The sequence below is a fragment of the Heloderma suspectum genome, chromosome 4, assembly GCF_057233095.1.
Source record: "Heloderma suspectum isolate Gila_16-S chromosome 4, 16-S_ref, whole genome shotgun sequence".
Classification (NCBI taxonomy): Eukaryota; Metazoa; Chordata; class Lepidosauria; order Squamata; family Helodermatidae; genus Heloderma; species Heloderma suspectum.
The window spans coordinates 118,607,428-118,632,405 of NC_139461.1; the positions used below are offsets into that span (position 1 = coordinate 118,607,428).

The 24,978-nt window shown below is 43.8% G+C and overlaps 1 protein-coding gene across 1 annotated transcript in view; it reads right to left on the reverse strand.

Annotated features, from left to right (window-relative positions):
• Positions 1-5,633: 5,633 nt before the first annotated feature.
• LOC146347366 (glutamate decarboxylase 1-like) overlaps positions 5,634-24,978 on the reverse strand; it is a 51,674-nt gene continuing 32,329 nt past the window's right edge. The window contains exons 8-15 of the mRNA XM_084848133.1: positions 24,776-24,830; positions 20,659-20,775; positions 17,664-17,728; positions 16,997-17,075; positions 15,975-16,124; positions 14,631-14,738; positions 9,702-9,791; positions 5,634-6,864 (exon numbers count right to left, since the gene is read on the reverse strand). Of these exons, the coding sequence (XP_084704259.1) occupies positions 6,691-6,864; positions 9,702-9,791; positions 14,631-14,738; positions 15,975-16,124; positions 16,997-17,075; positions 17,664-17,728; positions 20,659-20,775; positions 24,776-24,830 (838 nt within the window). The 3' untranslated portion in view covers positions 5,634-6,690. The remainder of the gene's footprint in view (positions 6,865-9,701; positions 9,792-14,630; positions 14,739-15,974; positions 16,125-16,996; positions 17,076-17,663; positions 17,729-20,658; positions 20,776-24,775; positions 24,831-24,978) is intronic.

Here is a 24,978-nt window from a genome sequence, read left to right on the forward strand (position 1 = left end):
CTGCTGGGACTGCAAATGGCAGCGGCCGTAGCCGCTGCCGTTTGTGTCCCTGCAGTCAGCCGTGATAGGCTACGTAAATGTTTACGTAGCCTATCACAGCTGAGTGAAAAAAAAAACACAATGTGCTATTTGTGTTCCCCTTATTTTTGCCATAGTCTATGTAAATATTTACGTAGACTAGACGTGCCAAAATAAGGAACGCAAATGGCGGCGCCATGGGCGCTGCCATTTGCGTACGCGCGGGTTTTTGTTTGTTTTTTTCACTCAGCCATGATAGGCTACGTAAACATTTACGTAGCCTATCACAGTATTTTTTAAAAATCTAGCCGTGATAGGCTACGTAAATGTTTACATAGCCTATCACGTTTTTTGTTTTTTTTTAACTTGGAAATGGCGTCGGTGGCAGCCGCTGCAGCCGCCGCCACCGCCGAACCGCCACCGAACCGCCGCCGGAGCTGCAGCCACCAGGGAGATTCGCCCAAGGTAAGTCCCGTCCCGGGGTGGGGGTGGGGGGGCAGACCATTTTGCCACCGATTTCGGGGGGCGAATGCGCTGGCATTTGGCCTCCCTGAGATTTGTGGCGAAATTCTCTGACATCCCTAAAAAATACGCAAATAATTACACAAGAGGTTTCATAACAATTTACATAATTTACCTGAGTATGTAACATCTAGCATATTCCCATTCCATTCCACTTTTCCTCAGCAGAAATGTGTGTATTTTCGTATGAATAAATATGCGAAAAATTTTGGGAGAGTAAAAAAAAACATCCCAAAGTCCAGAGACTCCATGCAGCCTGAGGGAGCCGCTCCGCAGTGGATTCCACAGGTCAGATTCTTAGAAATCTGAGTTCATTTTAGTCCATCTCAAATTTCTCCAGCATCTCTAGTTCAGAGTAAGGGGCAGCTGAGGTTATGATGCCCTAGGCCAGATCTACATTGTGTGTGTTAGCACATTGAAGTCGGTAGACTGCCGAGTTAAATGCCATCGCATTAAAATGCGATTATTCACACTCACCCTGTTTCCCCATTCCAGTACTTCACCAAATGCGCAAGCACGGGTCACACTCGAGTGCTGTGCTCTTTTCCTGCTCTTAAAGAAGGTGGCTCTCATTGGAGGAGCAGTAACTTTCCCTGTTTCTGCTGATTCGCTGCCCACCGTCCCTCTCTTCCTCTATCCCCGTGTGTGTGTGGGGGGGGAAGGTGCAAGCATCCGATTGGGCTCAAAGCCTGGCTAGAAGTTGCCACTCCACCCCCCCTCGGCACCACTTCCCTCAGCAAGAAGAGGGGAAGAAGGCAGAGTCTCCCGTCCTCCCCCCATCATTGCTACTGCGGCAGTGGCATGGGAGAGGAGGCTGGTCATTTTCTGTGAGTTTTCCTGGCCTTTATGGAAAATGACCACTTTGTCCCTTGCTGCCGCCGCTGTAGCAGGTGGGGGTGGAGGGAAGAAGGAGGCACTTTTCCTCTTCTCCCCCCCCCCACAACTGCTGGAGGCCAGGACGAGAGGCTCGGGGGTGTCTGCCGAGGCTCTTTTCCCTGTGCCAGCCCTTGACAGCTGGCGCATGGAAGAGGGGTGCCTGAGGCGGCACCCTAGCACTCAGGTTTGGGAGGGGGCTGCTTGCGTCTTCGAAGCTTCAGAACTTTGAAGATTGCCCTGTTTTTATCTGCCACAGAGGGAAATCCCACTGAAAGCAAATTGCCTTCTGATTTGGAGGTGACAGACATTGCTTTCCCACCCAAGCAGTAGTGCCTAAAGCAACTGCTTTTAAAAAAAAATCTTAAAAGATGCCAAGCTCTGCCAGATGAATTGCATGAATGGCACAATCCTATGCATGTTTAGACAGAAAAATGTCCTATAACTCCTAGCATTACCCAGCCAGCATGGAATGCTGGGAGTTGTGGGACTTTTTTTCTGTCTAAACATGCATAGCATTGTGGCCTAAGTAGCCAGTGAAATCCTAACTTTGAAGGCTTTGTCCTGCTTGGCTGAAGAAGACTCCCCCACCCACCTAGGGACCCAATGTCCCACCCAGGGACAGATGTACCCAATCTGTCCCTGGGTACTGGGTAAAATAAGGGTACATAAAATCAAAAACGGGAACCTCATAATTTCATATGATTTTTAAAGGGGGGACACACAAAACCAGTACCCAATCACAGACCACATCTGCCACCATGGATTGAAGTTGAAAAATATGGATCTTCCACCAGCCTCAAATCCAGCATTTGAAATGGGGTTTTCTGCTTCCATTTTAAATGCAGGATTACAACTGACTACCTTTACACACGCTCCCTTACCCCCCTCCCCCCTTCTTCCAGTAGCTTAACTTCTGCTGTATTGTTTTCTTGCGGCCCCAATCCTGGGCACGCACTTACTTGGGAGTAAGCCACATTGAACTCAATGGGACTTACTTCTGAGTAGACATAAGATCACCCTGTTACTCTGCATTGCTCCAGTAAGCCCCATTGAACTTAATAAGGTACTCTGAAACAACAGAGGATGTTGCTTCTGAGCTTGGTGGGGTGGTGGATCAGATGTGTCTCCCTTCATTGCAGGGATGCATTTTACCCTCTTCTCCCTCCGATCAAGAAATGCAGAGACAGGAGACGCTCAGGTTTGGGGGAGGGGGTGCTTGCATCTTCAAAGCTTCAAAGACTGTCCTGTTTTTGTCCGCTGCCCATGAGATGACATTAAAACTGACCACTGACATTTTTATTGATGTTAGTTCATGAATAGTGATGACTGTCTGCCTGGATGGGAGTGTGTGTGTGTCTTTCCTGCTGTGACCATGGAGAGGACTGCAAGTGTGCAGAGAAATCAGGCTGGATTCTTCGAAGGATTCTTCAAAGATTTGAGGATAACCACTTCATTTTTTTTTTTAAGCCAAAGCAGGGGATAGAAAGAGGTAAAAGTTAGTGTCATTTGAAGGGATAGAACAACCCCCTGCTCAATGCAGGAAGCCTGATTCCTAGGCGGTCTCCCATCCAAGCACTGACCAGGGCTGACGCTGCTGAGCTTCCCAGATCAGACATGAACAAGCACATCCAGCCCTTTGCTTGTTAGTGATCAAACTTCCAGTGCTGAGGAAGCTATGCTATCTGTAGCCGGAAGACCAGATGGGGGCATTGAGAGCTGTGATTGGACAGAAGGGAAATACAAACACAGCTGTACATGGACAGGCATGGGAGGGGAATTACATGCCCTTATACAGTAATGAAAGTGGAAGAGCAGAGCACATGAATGAAATCTACTCGGAAATAGGGATGGCGGAGAATTTCTCCATGAATCCCTGGGAGGCCAAATGCCAATGCATTTGGCCCCCCGAAATTGGTGGTGAAATTCTCCGCCGGCCCCCCGCCCCCCCCCCCCGGGATGGGACTTACCTCGTGTGAATGTCCCTCTCGGCGGCGGGTCCCGGCGGCGGTTCAGCGGCATTTCGGCAGGGGCAGCGGCGGCTGGGGGTCTTCTGACCGGCTGCTGCCGCCGCCATTGCAAAATAAAAAAGGAAAGTAAAAAAAAAACCCACACACCTGTGATAGGCTACCTAACGATTTACGTAGCCTATCACGGCTAGATTTCCAAAGTCAGCCGTGATAGGCTACGTAAATCGTCACGTAGCCTATCACGGGTGACTTTGGGGGAAAAAAAAGTATGTATGCAAATGGTGGCCGTTCCTTAGTTTGGCACATCTAGTCTACGTAAAGATTTGCGTAGACTACGGCGAAAATAAGGGCAACGCAAATAGCATTCCCTTATTTTCACCATAGTCTACGTAAATCTTTACGTAGACTAGACGTGCCAAACTAAGGAACGCAAATGGCGGCGCCCCATGGGCGCCGCCATTTGTGTATGCGCTTTTTTTTTTCAAAGTCACCCGTGATAGGCTACGTGAAGATTTACGTAGCCTATCATGGCTGACTTTGGAAATCTAGCCATGATAGGCTACATAAATCATTACGTAGCCTATCACGGGTGTGTGTGTGTGTGTGTGTGTGTGTTTCTTTACTTACTTTTTTTTTCGCGGCCGGGTAGACGGGGAGCTCCTCCCCGGCCTGAATTTCGCTGGCGAGGGATGGGGTGCCTCCCCCCCGGCCTGAATTTTGGCCGGGAGAGGCGGAGCACCTCCCCCCCCTCGCCTGAACTTCGGGGGGAGAACCAAAGAGCCTCCCCCCCACCGCAAAACAAGCTGCGGGACCAGGTAAGTCCCTTTCATCCATCCCTACTCGGAAATCAAGGAATAATCAGGGTAATGAAAGTGGTAACAGGGTAGCAGGAAATTGCGGTTCTAATATGGAACAGAGAGAGCGTAATATGAAAGGAGGGGAAGGAAGCCTCATCTGAAGCATAAAAAACCATAAGTTTATATTGGCCCCTAGTGACTAGGGCATCAATTCTTAAATTTTGTTGGAATTGTTCTTTGCAGACAACCGCAGCTTCTTAGTTGTGGGCAACATGTGGGTTGAATATAGGGGTGTATGAACCCCACTCACCTGTCTGGTCCAGGGCGTCCACTGGAAGGGGAGGCGATCCGTCCCTCCCCCCTGCATCCTTCCCGGCTGGCTCCGCTCCTCAGCAAGTCCGCAGAGCCACTGGCCAGGCCCATCCGCAGACAGACTTCTGTCCGCTGCCATGCAAATGGCATCCGGCGTAGCAGACGCCACTTGTGTCCTTGCCCGTGGCAGTGATAGGCTACGGAAATATTTAAGTAGCCTATCACGGCTAAGGGCAGGGATGCAAATGGCGTCCGCTACGCTGGACGCCATTTGCGTCCTCAGCAGATGGCTGTGGACAGCAGCAGATGGATGCAGACTGGCTGGCACCAGCTAGGGTCCATCCTTACTGGACTTTGCGGGGGGGGGAGCAGTCCACTCCACCATGGACTCGGGGGGGGGGATTCTAAAGAACCAGCCTAACTGGAGTCCGTAGAGGATTTCTCCGCCATCCCTAATTCAATAGTTCCTTGAAAGGCTTCTGAATGAAAACTCAACTCTGTCCGCATCCCCATCCCCATCCCCAACTAACGCATACGTACATGTGACTAGAGCTGAAGGGGGAGTATATAGGCAAAACCTAATGTGCACTAAAGCAAAACAATATTTTTTTTGTTCCTATGGCTGGCATTTTAAAGGACAGTCTAGGTACATGTTTGCAGATCCAATGTTGCTCTTCTCCCCTTCCTACATCATGCATGTGCTCATACAGCAAGCCAAGACAGCAAAGTGAAATGGAAATGGTGGTGCCATCAGCAATATTGCACGTGTGAACACACATTTGCTCATTTCACTTATGAACATGCAGAAAATCAACCTGCCACTGGGATGTGCCTCAGTTTGCAAAATGGCTTTTTTTGGAGGGGGAAAATACCCACATCTGCAAGTTGTTCAGCAAAGGAAGACTATCCAGGACATCCTGTCGATTTTCCATATCTAAGAATGTGGGAAGGCAAAGTACAACATTCCATGAAGATAAAGGAACAGGTTTCACACATCCCTATAACTAACTGTATTAGTTATAATTGGCCCAAAAGAATAATTAACAAAGCCAATGTTTGTAAAGTTTCCCTATCTGGACACCTGGAGGCAACTCTTTCTCATCACAGGTGATCAAGTAAATGGCTATTTCTTTATAAGCTTGGCTTACATGATATATTAATAGACTATATATTTAAAGGTAGTTACAGTACAAAGAGAAATGTTGATTATCACAAGTACCACTTGTAAACATGGTTTCTTCCTATCTTGAAGACACTAACAAACCCAAGGTGTGTGTACTTAGTGCTGTATTGAACCCCACTCCCTACTTTTGTGAAATGTTGCTCCCTGCAAAAGAGAAATTGTTTTTTTCTGCCTCTTTTGAAGGAGGGGGGCTAACATTATCTTCTTCTTTTTTTACTTTTAAAATACCGTGTGCATGCTCTCAGTAGTGCAACGCTCTGCTCACACAGGTTTTCTGCTTGGCAACACTTCCTAAAGAGCCCACGTGACCACCAAATGTTGCATGGTCAAATGGGCATTCCAGGAAGAGATCTGGAGTGCAAGCCTATGTGAGAAGACACCTCCTCTGCCGGGGTGGAGTGCATTTCAAAAGTAAAGAAAAGATAAAAGACCTCTTGGCCACCTTATACACTTAGGGAGCAATCCTATGGGGATAGGTGGCTGCCTCCGAACTCGGAGGCGACTGCCTATCCAATCTAGGATCTTCTCCTCCATGCTCTGGCCACCCTGCATTTGTGACTAGATGGGCAAATTTGGCTGTCTAATCACCAGACTTCAGAACATGGGAGGAGGCTGGACAATGCATAGGAAGACTCAGACCAGCACTTCTGTGTATGAGGTGGCAGAGGAGGTGACAGGCAGGCAGTTTTCTAGGAACCGAGCTCGGAGCACGGGCTCCAAAGTCAGTTCCCAAAAGCTAGTCTAGCCACTGTCTAGCCACTGTCTAGTGGCTATGGGATTGTGCCCTTAATAAGGTAAGCACAAGCTGCCATGTCCCCAGTGTAAAAAAGTAATCATAGTTCTCTCCCTCTTTTGTAAGCCTCTTAGTTTCAACCACAACCCACCATGAATTGCTAGGGGGAAAAGAGAGAGAAAGGTTCAGTACAGCAAACATGGAAAAAATGATGAACATTTATACAGAATCTATTATGCCAATGTAATGTTGGTTCCCTTTTTCAAGATTTAGTGTTGGCCATCACAGATCCTTCCCAAGCCTTTCGATTTCTTCCAAGAGGAAATCAACATCTGATTTCTTGGTTGCTGGGTTAGAGAAGACCATTCTGAAAAAATTCACATTGTCCCCATGAGGCTGATAGCTAACCATTGTAGTGCCTTCTTCTATCATCCTTGCTTTTATTTTTGGAGCAACCTGGACATATTAAAAAGAAAGAAAGTTACAGTTACCTTCTGGGATGAAAATCCCTTTCTGGGATAATAATAATGCATGGCCCTTTAAAAATAATATCTAGCTGTCTTTAGGGATGTCAGAGAAATACACAATGGAATCAAATGAGTTCAGATTTCTGCAAATCCTCCCCATGGATTCAGCAGTAGATGGGCTTTTCCCCAAGTCGCATGGATTCTGGAGACTTTCAGATAAGTTTTTTAACTTTCCAGAATTTTACACAAATTTTGTGGTAGAAAATTGCATGAAATTAAAAAACTGGCTGAAAATGCACAATTCCCTGTAGTCCAAAGCATGAAAACACACATTTTAGGGGATTTATGAATTGGGGGGGGGGATTTCTGCATTTACAAAAAGGGGGAATTTCCACAAATATGAATTTGCCCAAATTTGGGAAATTGGAAAAAATCCAATTCCATCAATTAGTGGATGATGGAATGAAAGGCATCTGGCAATCCATGAAATGCAGACAGAAACAGATGCAAAATCCATACATCCCTAGCTGTCTTAGATCATACTGATACAAAACACTGGAGGCAACAGCATCAACCACATGACCTGAAACTTATGGCTGACTGAAATGACCAAAGATCTAATAAAAAACAAGCATTAGGTTACTGTCAGCCATAGGCAGTAAGTAGTCAGAGGGGAGCTAGGATCCAAGAGCCAGGAGTTGTGCCAGGGAGTCAGAGCTGAAGAACACACTAAAACTCATCCAAGCCAGAAAGATTGTTGATGCTCAGACAAATCTCAGCCCAAACAGGAAACTTTTTATAGCCCTCCAAATCTAGAAGAATCCAGTGGCCCGCCTATGGGGGCAAGACAAGTCTAGAGCCTGGAAATTAGGGATGTCAGAGAATTCCACCACAGATCTTGGTGAGGCCAAATGCCAGTGCATTCGGCCCCCCAAAATCTGTGGTGGAACAAAGCCCCTGCCCCCCCCACGAAAGGTGCACAGAACTGAGCACTTACCTGCTGCCGTCCGTGCTGACTTGTGCTGACATCACTTCCTCATCATATCTGTGATAGGCTACATAAATAATTACGTAGCTTATCATGGCTAACGTAGGGACACCATTTGCGTCCCTGAGGAGGCCGTGATAGGCTACGCAAGTATTTACGTAGCCTATCACGGCAAGCTAAAAAAAGAACAACAGTGTACACAAATGGCGGCGGCTATGGCCGCCGCCATTTGCGTTTCCTTTTTTTCACTGTTTTAGCCTACATAAATATTTATGTAAGCTATTATGGTGGGAAAAAAGGGGAACGCAAATAGTGTAGTGGGTGCTAGTTGCGTTCTTTTTTTTTTGCCGTAATAGCTTACATAAATATTTAAGTAGGCTACAACAGCGAAAAAAAGGGAACGCAAATGGCAGCTACCGTAGCCGCCGCCATTTGCATACGCTGTTTGTTTGTTTTTTGACTGTAGGCTGCCCAGTGGCCGGATGTCCAGCTGCGGGCGGCCCCGGCTGGCGGCTTCATGGAATCTCCACGGAGCGGAGCAAGCCAGACAGAATTTTGGGGGGAGGGACAGAGCGCCTCCCCCCCACCGCGAATGTCACTCTTTGAAAAGGTAAGTGACTTTCGTACATCCCTACTAGAAATACATTACTGTCCAGGAAGATGCACCGATCTCAATCTGCCATTCTATAGCTTATCACATGTGGAAGTTGCACACAGAGTTGAAGGTTCCTGGTCCTAACCCTGGCAGCTTCTGGGCAGCCTGTTCTCAGTCACTAGCATCTTTATTTCAGGGATCAGACATGTTTCTTCAGCACATGGTTTTGATCATTATGTAGAAGTGTCAAAACTGCAAGTATTTGCAAGTCACTCACTTCTCCTTTCTAGTTTGTGTAAGAGGGAAAAAACCTCTCCTCCTTGGGCAAATGCATAGAACAAACTGTATAGTTCATTCCTACAGGAGATGCACTTCTCCCCCTGTTCACACATTAGCCTAGAAACATGGAAAGAGAAAGCACAACTCGCTCACACTTTCTGGTCCAGTGCTTCCACCTAACATGTGAAGCCCCTCTTAGATCAGATTATGTACACCAGCCTTCCCCAGATGTGTTACATTACAGATTCAATAATCCCCAACCATCATTGTGGCTGAGGTTATGGGTCTGTAGTCTAAAATGTCTGGAAGGCACCAGATGATCTACACAATCCAAGAGGCAACTTTCCCCAAAATAGGAGTTGGTGCAAGCAGTGAATAGGATAAATTCCTGTCCAGGAGCATTAGTGTCAGGAACTGAACACTAGGGAAAATGTCTAGAAGCATTTGGCATCAATGGTCTGATGAGGGACGCTTAAGGAATTTGAACCTTGCAATTTTCTATGCAGAATTATCTGATACGCATCTCTTCACCGTTTATTGGATTCTGCAGTTCTCTGAATGTTGTGGTGAAGTTCTTGGCAGTTTAAAAGTATCAAATATACATCCAAGTACATATTTTGAGAGAAAACAAGCATAGAATTATGAATTTTAAGAACAATATGCATTTAAACATGTCTTAAAATATGTATATAAAATATTTATTTAAGTATATAATTTGAGAGGTCTTTAAAAAAAAAAAACGCAGATTAATGAGAGAAGAGAATTAAGGATGTGTGAAAATCACACAGACCAAAAATGGACAAGTTGCTCATCCCTATCTTTGACATGTAGCTGGGGGAAAAAATGGAGGGATGGGACAAACCTTCTGCTGTTGCAGATTTCACTTGCTCTGCATAGAGAGGAGAGTCCTAGTTCCATGCACACTTTTCTCTGGCTGACAGAAAATTTGTGTGAGAACATTTACCTGATGAAGTCTTTTTTCTCTGTTTGGTCCCTTTGGGATCTGTTGAAGACTTGGCGGGATGTACCAGAAACATACGTTGGTAAGTTCAGGCTTTGAAATAAATACATTGTAAAATAAAATATTAAATGTCTGTGTATGTCTGCAACACATTTTTCCCTTTATTCAATCTGCATGGGGACATTCTAAACTTCATCATTTCAGAAATCTACCTGGGCAGATTCTGAATAATCCATCTCACATAAAATTTGAAGCGTAGAACAAATATCGCTATTAACAGTAACAAAAACAAAACATTCCAGCAACTTCTCCAGTGAAATCCATTACTTAACCTGTATATAAATGTGGACCAAACATAAGTCCACTGATTTCCCCAGAGGCATTTACCATGTTGGTGGCATTGGTGGGTGGCCACTTAGTAGCCAGGGTGAAAAGCCCATTGCAGAGCTCTAGTTATCATGTTTCCTCTTCCCAGAATGCCTTGCTCTATGTTACTAGGCAACAGGTGCAGAACCTCTTTGAGCCCAAGGGCCAGATTTCATTTTGAAAAAGCTCTCAGGGGCACATTCCAATGATGGGTGGGGCCAGAGGCAAAAGGGAGTGAGGCCAAAACACATAGCCTATTTTAGCTTAAAGCTCTTACTTCCAGGAACTAAGCCTTAGGAGAGACATCTCTATTTTTTACAGTGATGGAAAAACTGCAAAACACAGGAAACCACCAAGTACTCGGGACTAGAGGAAAGGGCTTGGCCTTCTGGAGACCCCCAGAGGGCCAGATTGGGACACTTGGAGGGCTGGATTTGGTCCCAGGTCTGAGGTTCTGCACCCATGTACTAGACCCACAACAAGGAATTTTCATGCTATTTGGGGCAATAAGAAGTGCAAAAGTGCTCTCACCACCATGACTGCCAAGACTGTAAGCATCTCCTTCCACCTGAACTATCAAAAAATGGCATGAAGGCCAATCCACCCCTGGGATCAGGCTCCACCCCCACCCCCCATTTCCCACGGGTGTCAAAACATCTCCTACGAATTCTGAAACTCTTGTTTTGGCTGATTTTGTTACAACCTTAATTCATGATTGTTACAGCTTGTTGTAATACTTCTGTATGAGCTTAAAGTCCAACTTTCAGACATTCTACCAAGAAGACTGACAAGCTGACAAACTGATTTTATCGATTAACTGATTTTATTGAATGATTTTGTGACGTATTTGTTCATAAATAATTTCCAACGTAAGTCTGGATCCAATCCTTTCCAGTTATAATTATCACTTTCAGCACTTTAGTGCATCTAAATAGGGGTGTATGAACCCCACCTACCCAAGCCTGCCAGGGGGTCTGTGTGGGGGGATGTGATCCATTCCCCCCCCCGGAATCCTCCCTGGCTGGCTCCGCTCCGCAATGAGTCCACAGAGCCGCCGGCCGGGTCCATCTGCTGCCGGACTGCTGGACTGCAGACACAAATGGCGTCCGGCATAGCGGACGCCATTTGCGTCCCTGGTCTTTGCCGTGATAGGCTACTTAAATCTTTATGTAGCCTATCGCATGAAGCAACCCGCACGCAAATGGCAAAAGATTTATGTAGCCTATCACGGCAAAGAGCAGGGGTGCAAATGGCGTCTGCTACACTGCACGCCATTTGCGTCCGCAGTCTGGCAGCGGATTCTAAGAATCCGGCCTCATTGGAGTCCATGGCGGAATTCTCCACCATCCCTACATCTAAATGATTTATATTCACTTTTTGAAGTTGGTTCTTTTCCAGAGGCCAGGCTTACATGAAATCAGGAGGTCTGAGTGCAACTGAAGTTCTGTCTGTGTAGGAATATTCTATAAACAACACAGAGACAACTTACTTTTAGTACTTCTATTACTTTTTATATATCTTGATTCTTTCTGCACATCCTTTTTGAGTCTAATCCTTTTACCTGGGATGCTGTGAAAACTACGCATTGTTCAGATGCTCAAACCTTTATGAAACATTGTACATATTCTAAAGTTCTTTTATTTTATCTCTTATTGTTCACTGCTCCAGAATCTGTTTGATGTGGAGCAGTATACAAATGTTGTAAATAACAATAATAAAATAAAATTTCAAAAATCCGTATCACCATAATACCTTTATTAGGAGATATTCCCAAGATATTATGCAAGCTTTCAAGGTCTCCAGTTTGGTAAAGAGGCTGGTTACAATTTTAAGATGTAAAGATGGATAAGTAGGCATCTGCATGAACTGCAGTACAGAAGTTGCTGAAAAGATTTTATTGAAAATCAGAATGGAAATCAAAACCAGTGGAAGCTGAAATTGTGGCCCATACAAATTATTAAATTAAGCAGATTTGTATCTAATTTGCTTACTTTGCTCACTTTATTAGGCTTCTACAAATCCTAGGGATTTGTATTTGTAGCTATGCAGAGTACTGAACACCTACCTCATGGCCACTGGAAATGCTACTGTCCCATCCACCTAACATTTATTTATTTATTTATTTATTTATTTATTATTTGAAAGTAGTTATACCACCTGATATAATATATCTAAGAGGTTTATATAAGAAAGCATTATATAATAAAATATATAATTGTTTAAAATTCACTTGCATGGATTTGTGGGCACAATTCAAACTTCTGGTTATGACCTATAAACAGTAAAGGCAGAGACCACATGGATGTGGAACCAGCCATTTTTAATTAGCAGTCATCATCAATGTCATCATCTGCCACCCCCATCGAAATCCCGTGTTAGCTCTGAGCTTAGCTGCGATCTTCACAGTAGTGGCAAGGAAATTTATTTTCCCAGCAACAATATATTGTTTGGTGTTATATGCAATGCAAAGTATTTTGGGGTGGCCGGGTCTTGACTGGGCAATTAAGACCCATTAGCTTTACAAACCATCTGCTCCTGGTGGAGATGAAAACTGCTCAAACTGGTTTGTTGATCTGGATTGACACAGCGGCCTGAATTTTTGGCCTCTCCTTGGCACCGTGCCTATGGGGATTGTCATGATGAGTAGGATGTGTGAAACCACCCCCATCTGGGTTGTCCAGGCACCTGTCCAGCCCTTGCCCCCGTTTGCTGGTCCCCAGACCGTGCTCGACCCGTCCCGTGCTTGGAAAGCAGTCCACACTCACCCCGGAGGCCTTGTTGAGCTCTGCGGTTGCCACTGTTTGAAAAATAAAATGGCAATCATAAAAATGCTCATTTCTGTGCATGCGCAAAAATGTGCATTAGCAAAAGTGCATTTTTGTATATGCAAATGTGCGCATTCGCAAAAATGCACATTTTCGTGCATACACAAATATGCACTTTTTGCAATCGCCATTTTATTTTTCAAAAAATGGCGACCAGAGAGCTCGACGAGGCTACTGGGGTGAGTGTGGGTCACTTGCCAAGCATGGGTAGGGGGCAAGTGGGGGCAGGGACATGGCAAGAGGGGCTCGGGGTGCAGGCAGTGGAGGTTTCACCAGATTCCTGGATGGAAGTGGGCATCCATGCCATCCCTAATGATGAGTGCCTGCATTTCAAAATTTACTACTATACCTATAATGGAAAATGTGGTCTATCAAATAGTGTGGTCCCAAGTCTTGTAGGACTTTATAGGCACTATACCTATAAAGGTATAGTGCCTATATGTCCTACAAGACTTGGGACCACACTATTTGATAGACCACATTTTCCATATGAGCCTGCCTAGGTTTTAAGATCCTAAGGAGAGGTTCCTTCCTCTGTCCCACTGCCACGGGAGGCACATTTTTTTTTATTTTTGCAGGAAGTCAAGAGAGGGTCTTCTTGATGGCTATTCTCAGCTCTGGAACTCCCTGTCTTTGATTGCCTTCTTCTGACAGGTAAAGACCAGTTTTTCCTTTTAAGCTGACTTGATGATGATGATGATGATGATTAAAATCCTGCCTTTTTCCCAATACTGGGACTCAATACTAATTCTATTGATGTATTTTAATGGATTTGTTCTTATGTTTCCCAAGACTAATTTAATTGATGTATTTTAGGGAGCAATCCTATGGCCACTAGACAGCGGCTAGATAGCCAGAGGTTATGTTGTTTTCTGGGAATCAACCTCGGAGCCCATGCTCCGAGGTTGGTTCCCAGAGAACTGACCTCCCTCCACTTCTGCGCTGTCTCGGAGGCAGCGCAGAACAGCCCCGTCCTCCATGCTCACAAGACAAGCGCGGACTAGCCAGAAAAGGGCATGGCTGGGGGCATTCCAGGGTGGGGATGGCAGAAATGTCTGTACGACACATCCAATGTGTCGTACAGCAGCCTCCACCCACGCTCACCTCCCCCGCCCGCCCGCAGCTAGACAGCCAAAATCGGCTATCTAGCAGAAAATGCAGAAAATGATCCCCTCCATGCTTCTCCTGCCCTGCACTGGATAGGTGGTTGCCTCTGAGTTTGGAGGCGGACGCCTACTGAATAGGATTGCACCCTTAATGGATTTGCTCTTGTGTTTTGCTTATGGTTTTGTATTTTATGTATTTTATTGTCATTCACTTCCTTGAACACTATTTGTAGTGGAAAGGTGTGACAGAAATTTAATAACTAAATAAATAAAATTGCCTCATACACACAGCCATGTACATACTGACCCAGAACCGCTTAGGAAAACAAAATGGCTCTGGAAAACAGGGAGTAGAAGTTGCTATGGGCCAATAGAGCATACCCCATGGACACCTCTTGTTCGTGTGTATGTGTGCACGTGTGAGCAAGACAAAGAAATCACAGCTCCACCTTCCAACCGAACAAAAAAATAAGAAAAACTAAATTTGGGGAAGGTGCTAGTACCTTATGTGGCAACTAACTGCCTCAACCTTCTTAGTGATCCACATCACACTTTGCAAACAGGAGTTCCATAGCATGTGGAGTGTAAAGCATATAGATGTCTAATCCAGTAACATGATCCTTGTTAATACTCACCTCAGCATCAAATACAAGCTCATAGTTTTTTCTTGATTTCAGTTCCTTATAAAGGTATTCTGCAAGTTCCAGAAATTTGTTGATAAGAACTTCAAATCCTTGTGTGCCCTGTAAGATATCACAAGCAGGAGAGACATACTGAGAGTGGTTTACAACTTACATCCAGGCCGCTTAAGTCCATACTACCTTAACTGACAAAGGAGGAGTCATCTAATCTAGGCTGCTGACCATTCTTCAGATCAGCATACACAAGCCAGACCTCAATATGTCATAAGAAGACTATAGCTGCATTGTGTGCAGAAAAAAATCATTCCAGATAAGGCACTCAAGAAAATGAACCAAGCCACTCAGCGCAGGTCAAGACAAAAAATCGAAGTACTTGAAATCAAGGGAACTACAGTGAACTGAAGTCTTACAGTTACTTTGGTTCTAGTTTTGCCAGTAAGAGAGGCCAAGATACATTAATGAAAAAGCTATCTAGAATAAGTAAATGTTATGTAGACCGCTAAAATATAATCTCAAGAAACTTCATTTTATTGAATAATTAGTGTAATAATTACTATTTCAAAGGATTAAAAATAATATGAAATATGTTGCTTAATTGCTGTTCATCCCTATTTTAAATGGAAGTACAAAACTGCCTTGAATGTAGGCTGAGCCACATGTTATATTTCTGTAAAGGCTAGCCAATAGTTAAGTATGAGGATGTGTGTAGTTTGTTTCTTTGGGATGGCTACACCAGTGTTTTTCTTTTTTTTTCTTTTCTCATTCAGATAACACCCATTGGAAGGCGAATGGTTTCCTGATGCCACATCATGGAAGCTAACTACTTTTATTCATTCATTCATTCCTTTCAACCAAGGAACCCACAAGAGTGAACATGGGTTATCTTATTTTTACTATCACAACAACCTTATGAAGAACCCAGGGGTTCCTTCTCAGACACTTACCAGGGCTTCCTCAGTTGGAAGATCAATAATGGCAGAAAAACCTGCATGTCTTCCATTAGTGACAGTATTTGGTGTGCTCTAGGTTGCACTCTCGCTTCATATGGTGCAGCAGGCTTGGCCAATGCCCTGCATGAACTAAATGTGCCCTTTGGAACATCCCTCACAAACTTCTGCCATGTTCTATGGTTCTGTGGGAGATGTGCAGAAGTTCTTCAGTGGATGAGTTGATGTGGAAGGATTTCATGGCTTGCTTTGGGCAAGTGGAGAGCAGCCTCCCTTCACCAGCAGTTTTCCTGCTCTCTCTCTCCCACACCTCCACCTAAATCCCCATGGCATTATGATCATCTTTTTATTTTTATGCCTGAAATTAGACCTGAAATAAGATGTTTCCTACCTTAGCTCTCCACATCAGCCATAGTTTGAAGATGTCAACATGCCGACCACACTGAATTGTCTTGTCCCCAGTGTCATAAGCTGTGTCATATTGTTTGTCTGGTTGGAAGAGATATTCAGCACAAAGCTGATTACAGGCTTGCAGAAGACCCTAGCAGAGGGACAGAACTGTCAAGTTATGCTACATTTCGAAACATGCTCCACCAATAAATGGCCCTCATAGCTGTCATCTGGTGCCAGTTTTCCTTGTCACCATTTTTGAGTGTTCTTTGCAAGGAACCCAAAGTGGCTCATATGGTCCTCCTCCTCTCCATTTTATCTTTACAACAACCTTGTGAGGTAGGTAATGCTGACAGCCATTGGCTGGCCCAAAGTCACCCCGTGAGCTTCATGGCCGAGTGGGGACTAGAACATGGGTCTCCTGAGTCCTAGTTCAACACTCTAACCACTACACCACATTGGCCCTCTTTCCTGATAATAACTTTACTCATATTTGCTGTTCAGGTTTGCCTGAACAGTGGTATAAAATGTGAAAAACAAATCATATAACATACATACAGTAATGCTGTGTCTCTCCCAGAAATCATCTAGAACAGCCCAGGCACAACTTACAATCCACCCACACCGAATGCTATCCACTATCCATGTATTATGGCTTGCTAGGAGTTGATTGTCCTTGCTTTTGTAGTCACAGGCAGCAGTCACATGGTGGGCATGTATATACTCTAGTACCTCACTTCAAAAGACATTCATCATCAGAAAACTGTGATTGAAAAACTCACAGAACAACTTTTTCCCCAAGTGCAGAACTAAGAGCTCTTGCAACCCAATTCCATACATGTTTTCTCCAAAGCAAGCCCCAAGGACATGCAGAAAGGATGCGAGCCCTAATTGTGCTTGTGTGAAACTTATCCTGCTGGTCCTTCCCTAGGAGATGGTATTTGAAACTGATTAGGTAGGAATCCTGTGGCTACCGTGAAATGCTTAGGTCTGCCTCTGATGGCAAGGGAAAGGGAAAGTTACCTTCTCTCGGATTAGGAAAGCTGAGCACTGTAGTGGAACACCCATCAGTTTATGAGGATTCCAGGTAACAGAATTGGCCCTCGGTAAAGAAGAAAATTTTTAAAAAGGGCATGAATAGGCTTGGTCATATAATCTGAAGCATATAACTAAATACATACACATGAGTAGGAAGCATCATTATGAAGTTGCTGACTAATAATGCTTTATAGAGAAGTTAATTATCAGCAACGTCAATCAACAGAGTTTATACCTATCTCTATCTAACATTATTTCTAGGCTGCCTTTAATGGCAGAAATCTCTCATCAAAGCAACTCAACAGAAGAATGTGGGGACAAGAAATAAAGCAGTAGAATACCAAAGGACTTTGAAGAGAAAGGAAATGGAGCATTTGTTGCTGCAAAAACTTTATAAAACTATGTATATGGAAAACAGAGTGTAAAGGAACTTTTAGATCTTCTATAATATAAAAATTGCTGCCAGTCTATGTTTCTTGCCCCTGTGTTTCCCTCAATATGACAACTCATTTTAGTTCCTCTTAAGACTCACTATTACTATAGTGATATTCTTTATATTCTGCTGCAGAAAAAAAGGGCCAGAAGTTAAGGGAATGACTGGAAGATGTTAATTTCACTGCAATACAAATAAAGAATGCAATAATGCACTCACCTTTCAATGCCACTCAGTTTATGGGAATGCCTTCTTGACAGTAACAAACCACCTCCCCATGCTGCCTATTGGAAATGAAACACATTTATCTTAATTGAAGATTTCCCCCCTCTTGCCAGCAATAGCATTATTTATTTCAACATTCCCTTAGAAATGTAACCTGTAACATTACAAAAAGGGTCAATAACCCAATTTATAAATAGTTTGCAATGGCCATCTCTGATTGGTTCATATCCCAAAGTGGGTGGGTCCCTTCCCTGTCCAGTTAAAATGGCTTTGGCTATTAAAAGGAAGGTGGGGTTGTTCTAAGTTATGCATATGCTTATCTAAGCATGTACTAGGTTATAGATAACTTCATGTGCTACAGCAATAACTTCCCCTAGGGCCAGAATGCCTGGTGGAGGTGTGATCATCCAGGAGGGATTTCCTCCTTCTCCTTTGTATTTTTGCCTGCAACATACTGTATGCCTGTAGCCATTTTTCTGGCTTAAATGTATTTTTTCTCCGGAAATGAAGAATTACAAGCCTCCAGGCCCAATTACATTCCCTAGTTAAAGGAGGTCCTTTTATAAAGTATTTTGGACTCCCCATAATTACTTGGTCCTTTTGGGCTCCTTGAAAATACAATTTTGCAGTGGGGTTTTCATCAGAGACCTACTTTGTGTTTAGATATGATGGCAGCTGTTCTACATTTCTTTTATGATGGTTTGGAGATCTCCAAACCTCACCTTTGTCCCCAGGCCATCACAGAGATGACCCAGGATATTCTTGGAACTCAAGTGGTAAAACAAAATAGCTCTATGTATGGGAAAAGAAAAGGATATATGAAATCATTTCCAATTAAACCCAGGCTATCATACAGCTGGCTCTATCTTGAGGCAGGTAAGGTGACCACCTCAAGTGGTAAGGCTTGTTCACAAGATGAAGTTTTAATACATTTATATATCACACTGATTGTAATGGCTATTTTTGCTGTGTTTTTTGTGTTTTTAAGTACTGTTCCCTAATGTGAGCCCTCACAATGGTCAGGCAGGAAATCCCAACTCAATCTTAAAAATGGAAGTTTTAAACAGTGGCTGTGTTTGTCTCCACCTCTGTACTTTGTTTTTCTTACCAACTAAACTTAAAGTATTTTGAAAATTTGGCCTAAATTCATACAGTATAAACAAATAGGTTAAGGTCTGTAGAAAGATAATCCACCTTTTGACCAGATGGAACTAACTTGTAGTTGTGTGCATACATCTGCACTACAAATCTAAACCAGTTCTATACCAGTCTAATTGCCATGGGTTCCTCCAGTGCTGGCTGCCTGAGCATAGCACCCAGCAGTCTTCCCTGACTTAGAAGAGGTGTGGCATGCAAACTGATAGTTCTATGCAACTCATCTCCTTGGATATATCATATTCTGTAGAAATGGAAATGGTAGCACTGTTAAGGCAGTGGGCCCTATGTTGGCTTAGGGCCCCTGGCAAATGGTCAACCTTGCCACTCTCTGGAGCCAGCCGTCTTCTTCCCAAGGAATCTTGGCAATTGTAAACTTGAAAGGGGGGAGTAAATCCTTTATTAGAGAGCTAATAATGGAACTACAGCTAAGCTAAGCAGCATTGAAATTGGTTGTACCGAGTGTCATACAGCTCCACAAACTTTCCCAAGATGTCCCTTTGTGGTTTGCTGTAAAGCCTCAGTTATGTGCAACAGGTTCAGCCCTATGCACAAAGGAGAGGGTCCCCCAGAATACAGAAAAACCACAAACAACCTCAGTGGAACCCATTAAAAATTAAAAATATGACATGGATATCAATTTAAATTTATGTTCCGTTCACTTTTTAAATACTTGTATTCTTTTACAAGGTAATATGTGTTTTGGAAGAGATATACAAGAGGCCAGAGGGTTATTTGAGGCTACGTTCCATGAGAAATAAAACATTTTGTTCCTAAGTCAGTTCTGATGAAGTACTGAAATGAGATGTAATCCAGAAATCTTGTCAACAAGAATTCTGTTATAACTTCATCTCAGATTCAGCTTTATTACGGTACATGTTCAGCCTATATAGTGTTTCTTGGCCACATTGTGTGTCATTTTCAAATGTGTTCAGCATGTATTGTTGCTGCCATTTTCTATTAGCAATATTAACCACTTCACATTTTTTACAGGTTCCATTGTCTGTGGTTGGCATAGATTCTGCCTTGACATTTACTTGATATTTCCATTTCACTCTAAATCTCTGACTCCAGCTATCTAAACCAAGGTTTGAAAACTGGCTTCTCCTGGGGATAATTGAAGAGTAGGTGAATTCTCCCATAGAAAGATCTGGGGTTTTAATACCCTTTGGTACCACTTAGGATCTTTTTATGAGCACAAGGTTGCCTTCATCTTCTTGGAAGAATGGTGGGATAAAATGCAATAAAATTAGAAGAATACAAACTGGCTACCTCGTGACAGTTGCACAGCATATATGATCAGTAACTCCTAACGGGATGGTGCAAGAGATTATTGTTTCTCTTTGGTATTTTTCCCTCTTGGACTAATTTTTTATTCAGCACAAAAGACCTAATTTACTTTATAAAGACACTTTTTTTAACCATAAAGTATTATTTTAAAAAAGTGCTGTATTGTGTATTGAATAAATAATTAGTCATAGGAGGAAAAATACTGATGTGAAACAATAATCTCTTGCACCATCCCATTAGGTTTAACTTGACCTAGGGTGTTGTTCTGATATGACAGAGATTGTATTTTGAAGCTATACTTGTATTAAGTGAATAATGTTAAGAAATGCAGACAACTTCACTCTGCTTAAGTGGATACGGCATTAATGGCTCTCTGTTCATAGCACAGCAATTGATTTTACAAGGCACCAACCAATACATTGGCTTTTTTGTAATCGTAAGAATACTGTGTGTGTGTGTGTGTGTGTGTAAATAAGGAAGTAAAATCTTGAACTTCAGCCTAGCACCAGTGGCAATATGTAATAGAAAACAACAGGAATCTTACATCCACATGCATCCAGAGGCTGTACTTCTCACAAATGTCAGCAATGTTGGCAAGAGGATCAAAGGCGCCATACACGGTTGTCCCAGCTGTGGCACTAACATACAATGGTACCTTCCCCTGAAGAAAAACAAAAACAAAAAAAACCTTTCTGCATTAGTGCAAAAGGGACCCTTCTTTTGTCATACCCATTGGTACAGTGAGCGGTAAAATCCAGTCAACTTCCTAACAAACACCATTATAGGATATGGTGGCCAAGTGGTATACAACCAAGACATTTCAGCTATATTCTGTCAAATTGAATTAGAATGTTATTGGTGTGTGTGTGTGTGGGGGGGGGGGTATCCTGTTCCCTTTTCCTTCTTGAGCCTTGTGCGTGTGCATTTTTTTAGATTGCAAGCAAGCAGACTGGGTATACTGATTTTAATGTTGCTTTGTGCAGCATCTAGACCAGGGGTTGGCACCTTGTTACGCATGGGTGCGCTGGTGCAGGCCAAGACCTCCTTGCACTCTCCCCGCATACCTACCTCACTTCCCCACACACCTTCCCCAGCCTTTGCCTGATATTCCTGCCTACCACCTCAGCACCACCGAAGAAAGCAGGAAGCCAGGAGATTTGGACTGATCTGCTGCCTTCCTGCTTCCTCGCTATGCCTTTGGCAATTCTGAGGTGACCACAGAGATAGGCAGTAGAAGGCAGGGAGAAAGAAGAGAGAGAATCCAGGAAAGGTGGTGCGAGAAAAGTGGGAATCCAGCAAAGGAAAGTGAGAATCCAGGGGAAGAGGGGTGCAAAAAATGACAAACATTTCCATGGGCCTGAAAAGATCTAGGCTCTTCAACATTAAAGATAAAAATTAATATTGATATTGCTATAACTGTTATTTATATCAGTAAAAATACAATAAAATGCAATAAGACTGACTGTCCAACTTAAAATGCTCAGGCAGAGGTCTTAACTTGATGTCAAAAGGACTGCATATACTCTTGCATCTCTGTGGCGGTGGAGTTGTGAGGTGGCTGTGGGTGTTGTGTGGGTTTTTTTCCTCTGTTACACATCTTTCCTAGGGATGTACAAAAGTCACTTACCTTTTTGAAGGGTGACATTCGTGGGGGGGAGGCGCTCCGTCCCTCCCCCTGAAATTCTGGCCGGGGGGGGAGGCGCTCCGTCCCTCCCCCCCCAAATCCTGGCCAGCCGGATCCGTTGTTTGCGTCCCTGCAGTCAGCCGTGATAGGCTGCGTAAATGTTTATGTAGCCTATCATGGCTGATTTAAAAGAAAAAAAACGCACATACGCAAATGGTGGCGCCCATGGGCACCGCCATTTGCGTTCCTTATTTTGGCACGTCTTAGTCTACATAAACATTTACGTAGACTAAGACGGCGAAAATAAGGGGAACGCAAATAGCGTAGACGCTACGCCATTTGCGTTTCCCTTATTTTCGCCATCTTAGTCTATGTAAATGTTTACGTAGACTAAGACGGAGAAAATAAGGGGAACGCAAATAGCGTAGCATCTACGCTATTTGCGTTCCCCTTATTTTCGCCGTCTTAGTCTACGTAAATGTTTACATAGACTAAGACGTACCAAAATAAGAACGCAAATGGCGGCGCCTATGGGCGCCGCCATTTGCGTACGCGCGTTTTTTTTGTTTTTTTTTCATCAGCCATGATAGGCTACGTAAACATTTACTAGCCTATCACAGTGTTTTTTAAAAATCTAGCCGTGATAGGCTATGTAAATCTTTACGTACACTATGCATATCACATTTTTTTGTTTGTTTTTTTAACTGGAAATGGCAGCAGCGGCAGCCGGTCGGAAGACCGGCCACCGCCACCACCGAACCGCCGCTGAACCGCCGCCGGAGCCGCCGCCACCAGGAAGATCTGCCAAGGTAAGTCCCGTCCCGGGTGGGGCGGGGGGGTGGCAGACCGTTCTGCCACTGATTTCGGGGGGCCAAATGCGCTGGCATTCGGCCTCCCCAAGATTCGTGGCGGAATTCTCTGACATCCCTACCCTTTCCATTGCTCTGTCTCTTCAGATGCCCACATTTCCTGATCTTAAAATGCCCCATGGGAGATGTTGCCTCACAACATTTTCTCCTAGGCTTTAACTGAAGTAAGGGCAGTTGGGGAGGTTGCAGAAATGACTGTACAGTGAAAAACAGGACAGTCTCTGTAGGTCCATCACACACCCCTCAGCCACCTCATAACTAAGGCAAGAACCCAGCACCCAACCCATGAGAATTCACCAACATTTTCTTCTCCTTTGAATTTTTCCCCAAAAGCATTTTTTCTATCAAATTGAATGGGGGGAGAGCAGAAAAAAATTCAGCACAGTACTTGATGGAACTCGTTAACCATCTATAGACTCAAAGCTAGTTATGACATGCCAAGGCAGTTATCCTCACTCACAAAAACCTGCGATCAAGTTATTAATCATCATGGGATTAGTAAGTGTAGATTCAGTACACCCAGCAACCTATACACAGATGCTGAGACCCAACAACAGGTTTGCATTGCAGGATCTTCAGTCAGCATATGTAAATGAAGCTCTTCAACTGTCTCTAAAGAGGGAGCAGTTCCATGCATGGATTGGCTTTGCTTGTGGAAGTGAATGAAAACCATTGTACACTGATCTCTCATTTAGGAACAGTGGCCAGAAAAAGCCAGTGTGGTCTGACTGTTGTACTGAGAAGTCTGAAGTTCATATCTTTGCTCAACATCTATGTGAAGATGGTCCAATCACAATCTCTCAGCCCAACCTATCTCACAGTGCTGAATTGATGTGTAATGTGAAGATAAATGGGATGACCCCATGTACACCACCCTGAGCTCCTTGGAGGAAGGGTGAGATACAAAGAATAAATAGATTAAATGGGTACAGACTTAAATATTTATTAGTAAGTAATAGGCACAATTTGGAGGCCTACATCATAAGCCTTAAAGAGACAGAACTGGGTACAGTGGCCCAGAGAAGCATGTGGGATATTCAGCCTTTTCGCATGCATGAAGAGACTTGCTGGACTGAAGCTAATGTATTGCCAAGAAACCTCTAACATTGTAATTGACTTATTTTAAGTTATGAACATATTAAGTAGCATAACTTTCCTAAAATCCTAGTCTGACAAGCTCAAGAGGAAACCCTCTGCTCCATGCCAGGAGCTGTATGTTCATGATGGAAAGGCCCATCTTTCTCACTGACCAGTTCCACTTGCTTCAAGCTGACCCACTACTGTAGCCACTTCTTCAAACCCCTCCAAAAGCCTTTTAGGTTGCAATCCTAAACATGCTTACCTAGGAGTAAGCCCCATTGAACTCAATGGAGTTTACTTCTGATTAGGCATGCATATGTTTGCACTGTATCTGCCCCCTTGTATGCCAACGCATCTACTATCAACTGCCCATTTACTTTTCCTTTGATGTCTTTATATTCTCATTGTTCTGAGTTTCCAGCTTTCATTAGCCTGCTCTGATTTTCACCAACTCCAGGCAGCTGTTTCCCATATAAAGCTTGCATGTGGTGCAGCTCTCACTCTTGCAACATCTGAGAGGACCTATCCTCCCAATAGCCTGTGCCTGGCTGGAATACAGTATTTCTCTGGCTATACAGTAGATATTATTTCCCTGCTACCTGGGGTTGCTCCATATGGTATGTTTGTATACCATAAAAAGGTTCACTGGGCCTGGGTTCAGTGATTGGTTTTGGTTATTGGCTGAGACTAGTTGTAGTTACTTTGCTGCCACCGCCTTCATCCCCACCATCCCATTCACCTGCTCTTGTCCTCTGGTGAGTGAATGAACTAGCAGCAAGGAATAGCAGCAGTAGCTATCCTCAACTGCCTGCTCACTACCTCCTCTAGAAAAAGCCTGGTGCTCTGACCTCACACCCATTTCCAAATATTCTACTGAGGTCAAATTTAGCTCATTTTGGATACTGCAAGCTTGGGATTAAGAAATACACTCCAGAAGGGTAGCCATATACATCACACCTGAAAGATTTGACAACTTGATTGGGGCATGAGCTTTTGTAGGCAAGAGCATACTTCATCAACCACAGGGAGGTGTCCTGTCCTGAGGGTAATAAGCATATACAGTGGTAGAATAAGGGGAGAAATCAAACCTGTCCTTTAACTTTGAGAATGTTTCCCTCCAGTTCAGATGGAATCATCTTCCCCCTGTTAAGGGATTAAGAAAAGAGAAGCAGCTGTTGGTAAATGTCGCTAAAGGTGCATTCTTCCAAATATGTCAGAATTAAGGGCAGGTTCCATTCCCTCCTTCAAGCAAAAGTATTCGCAGTTTTGCATGTTGAAAGGAATCTCCATA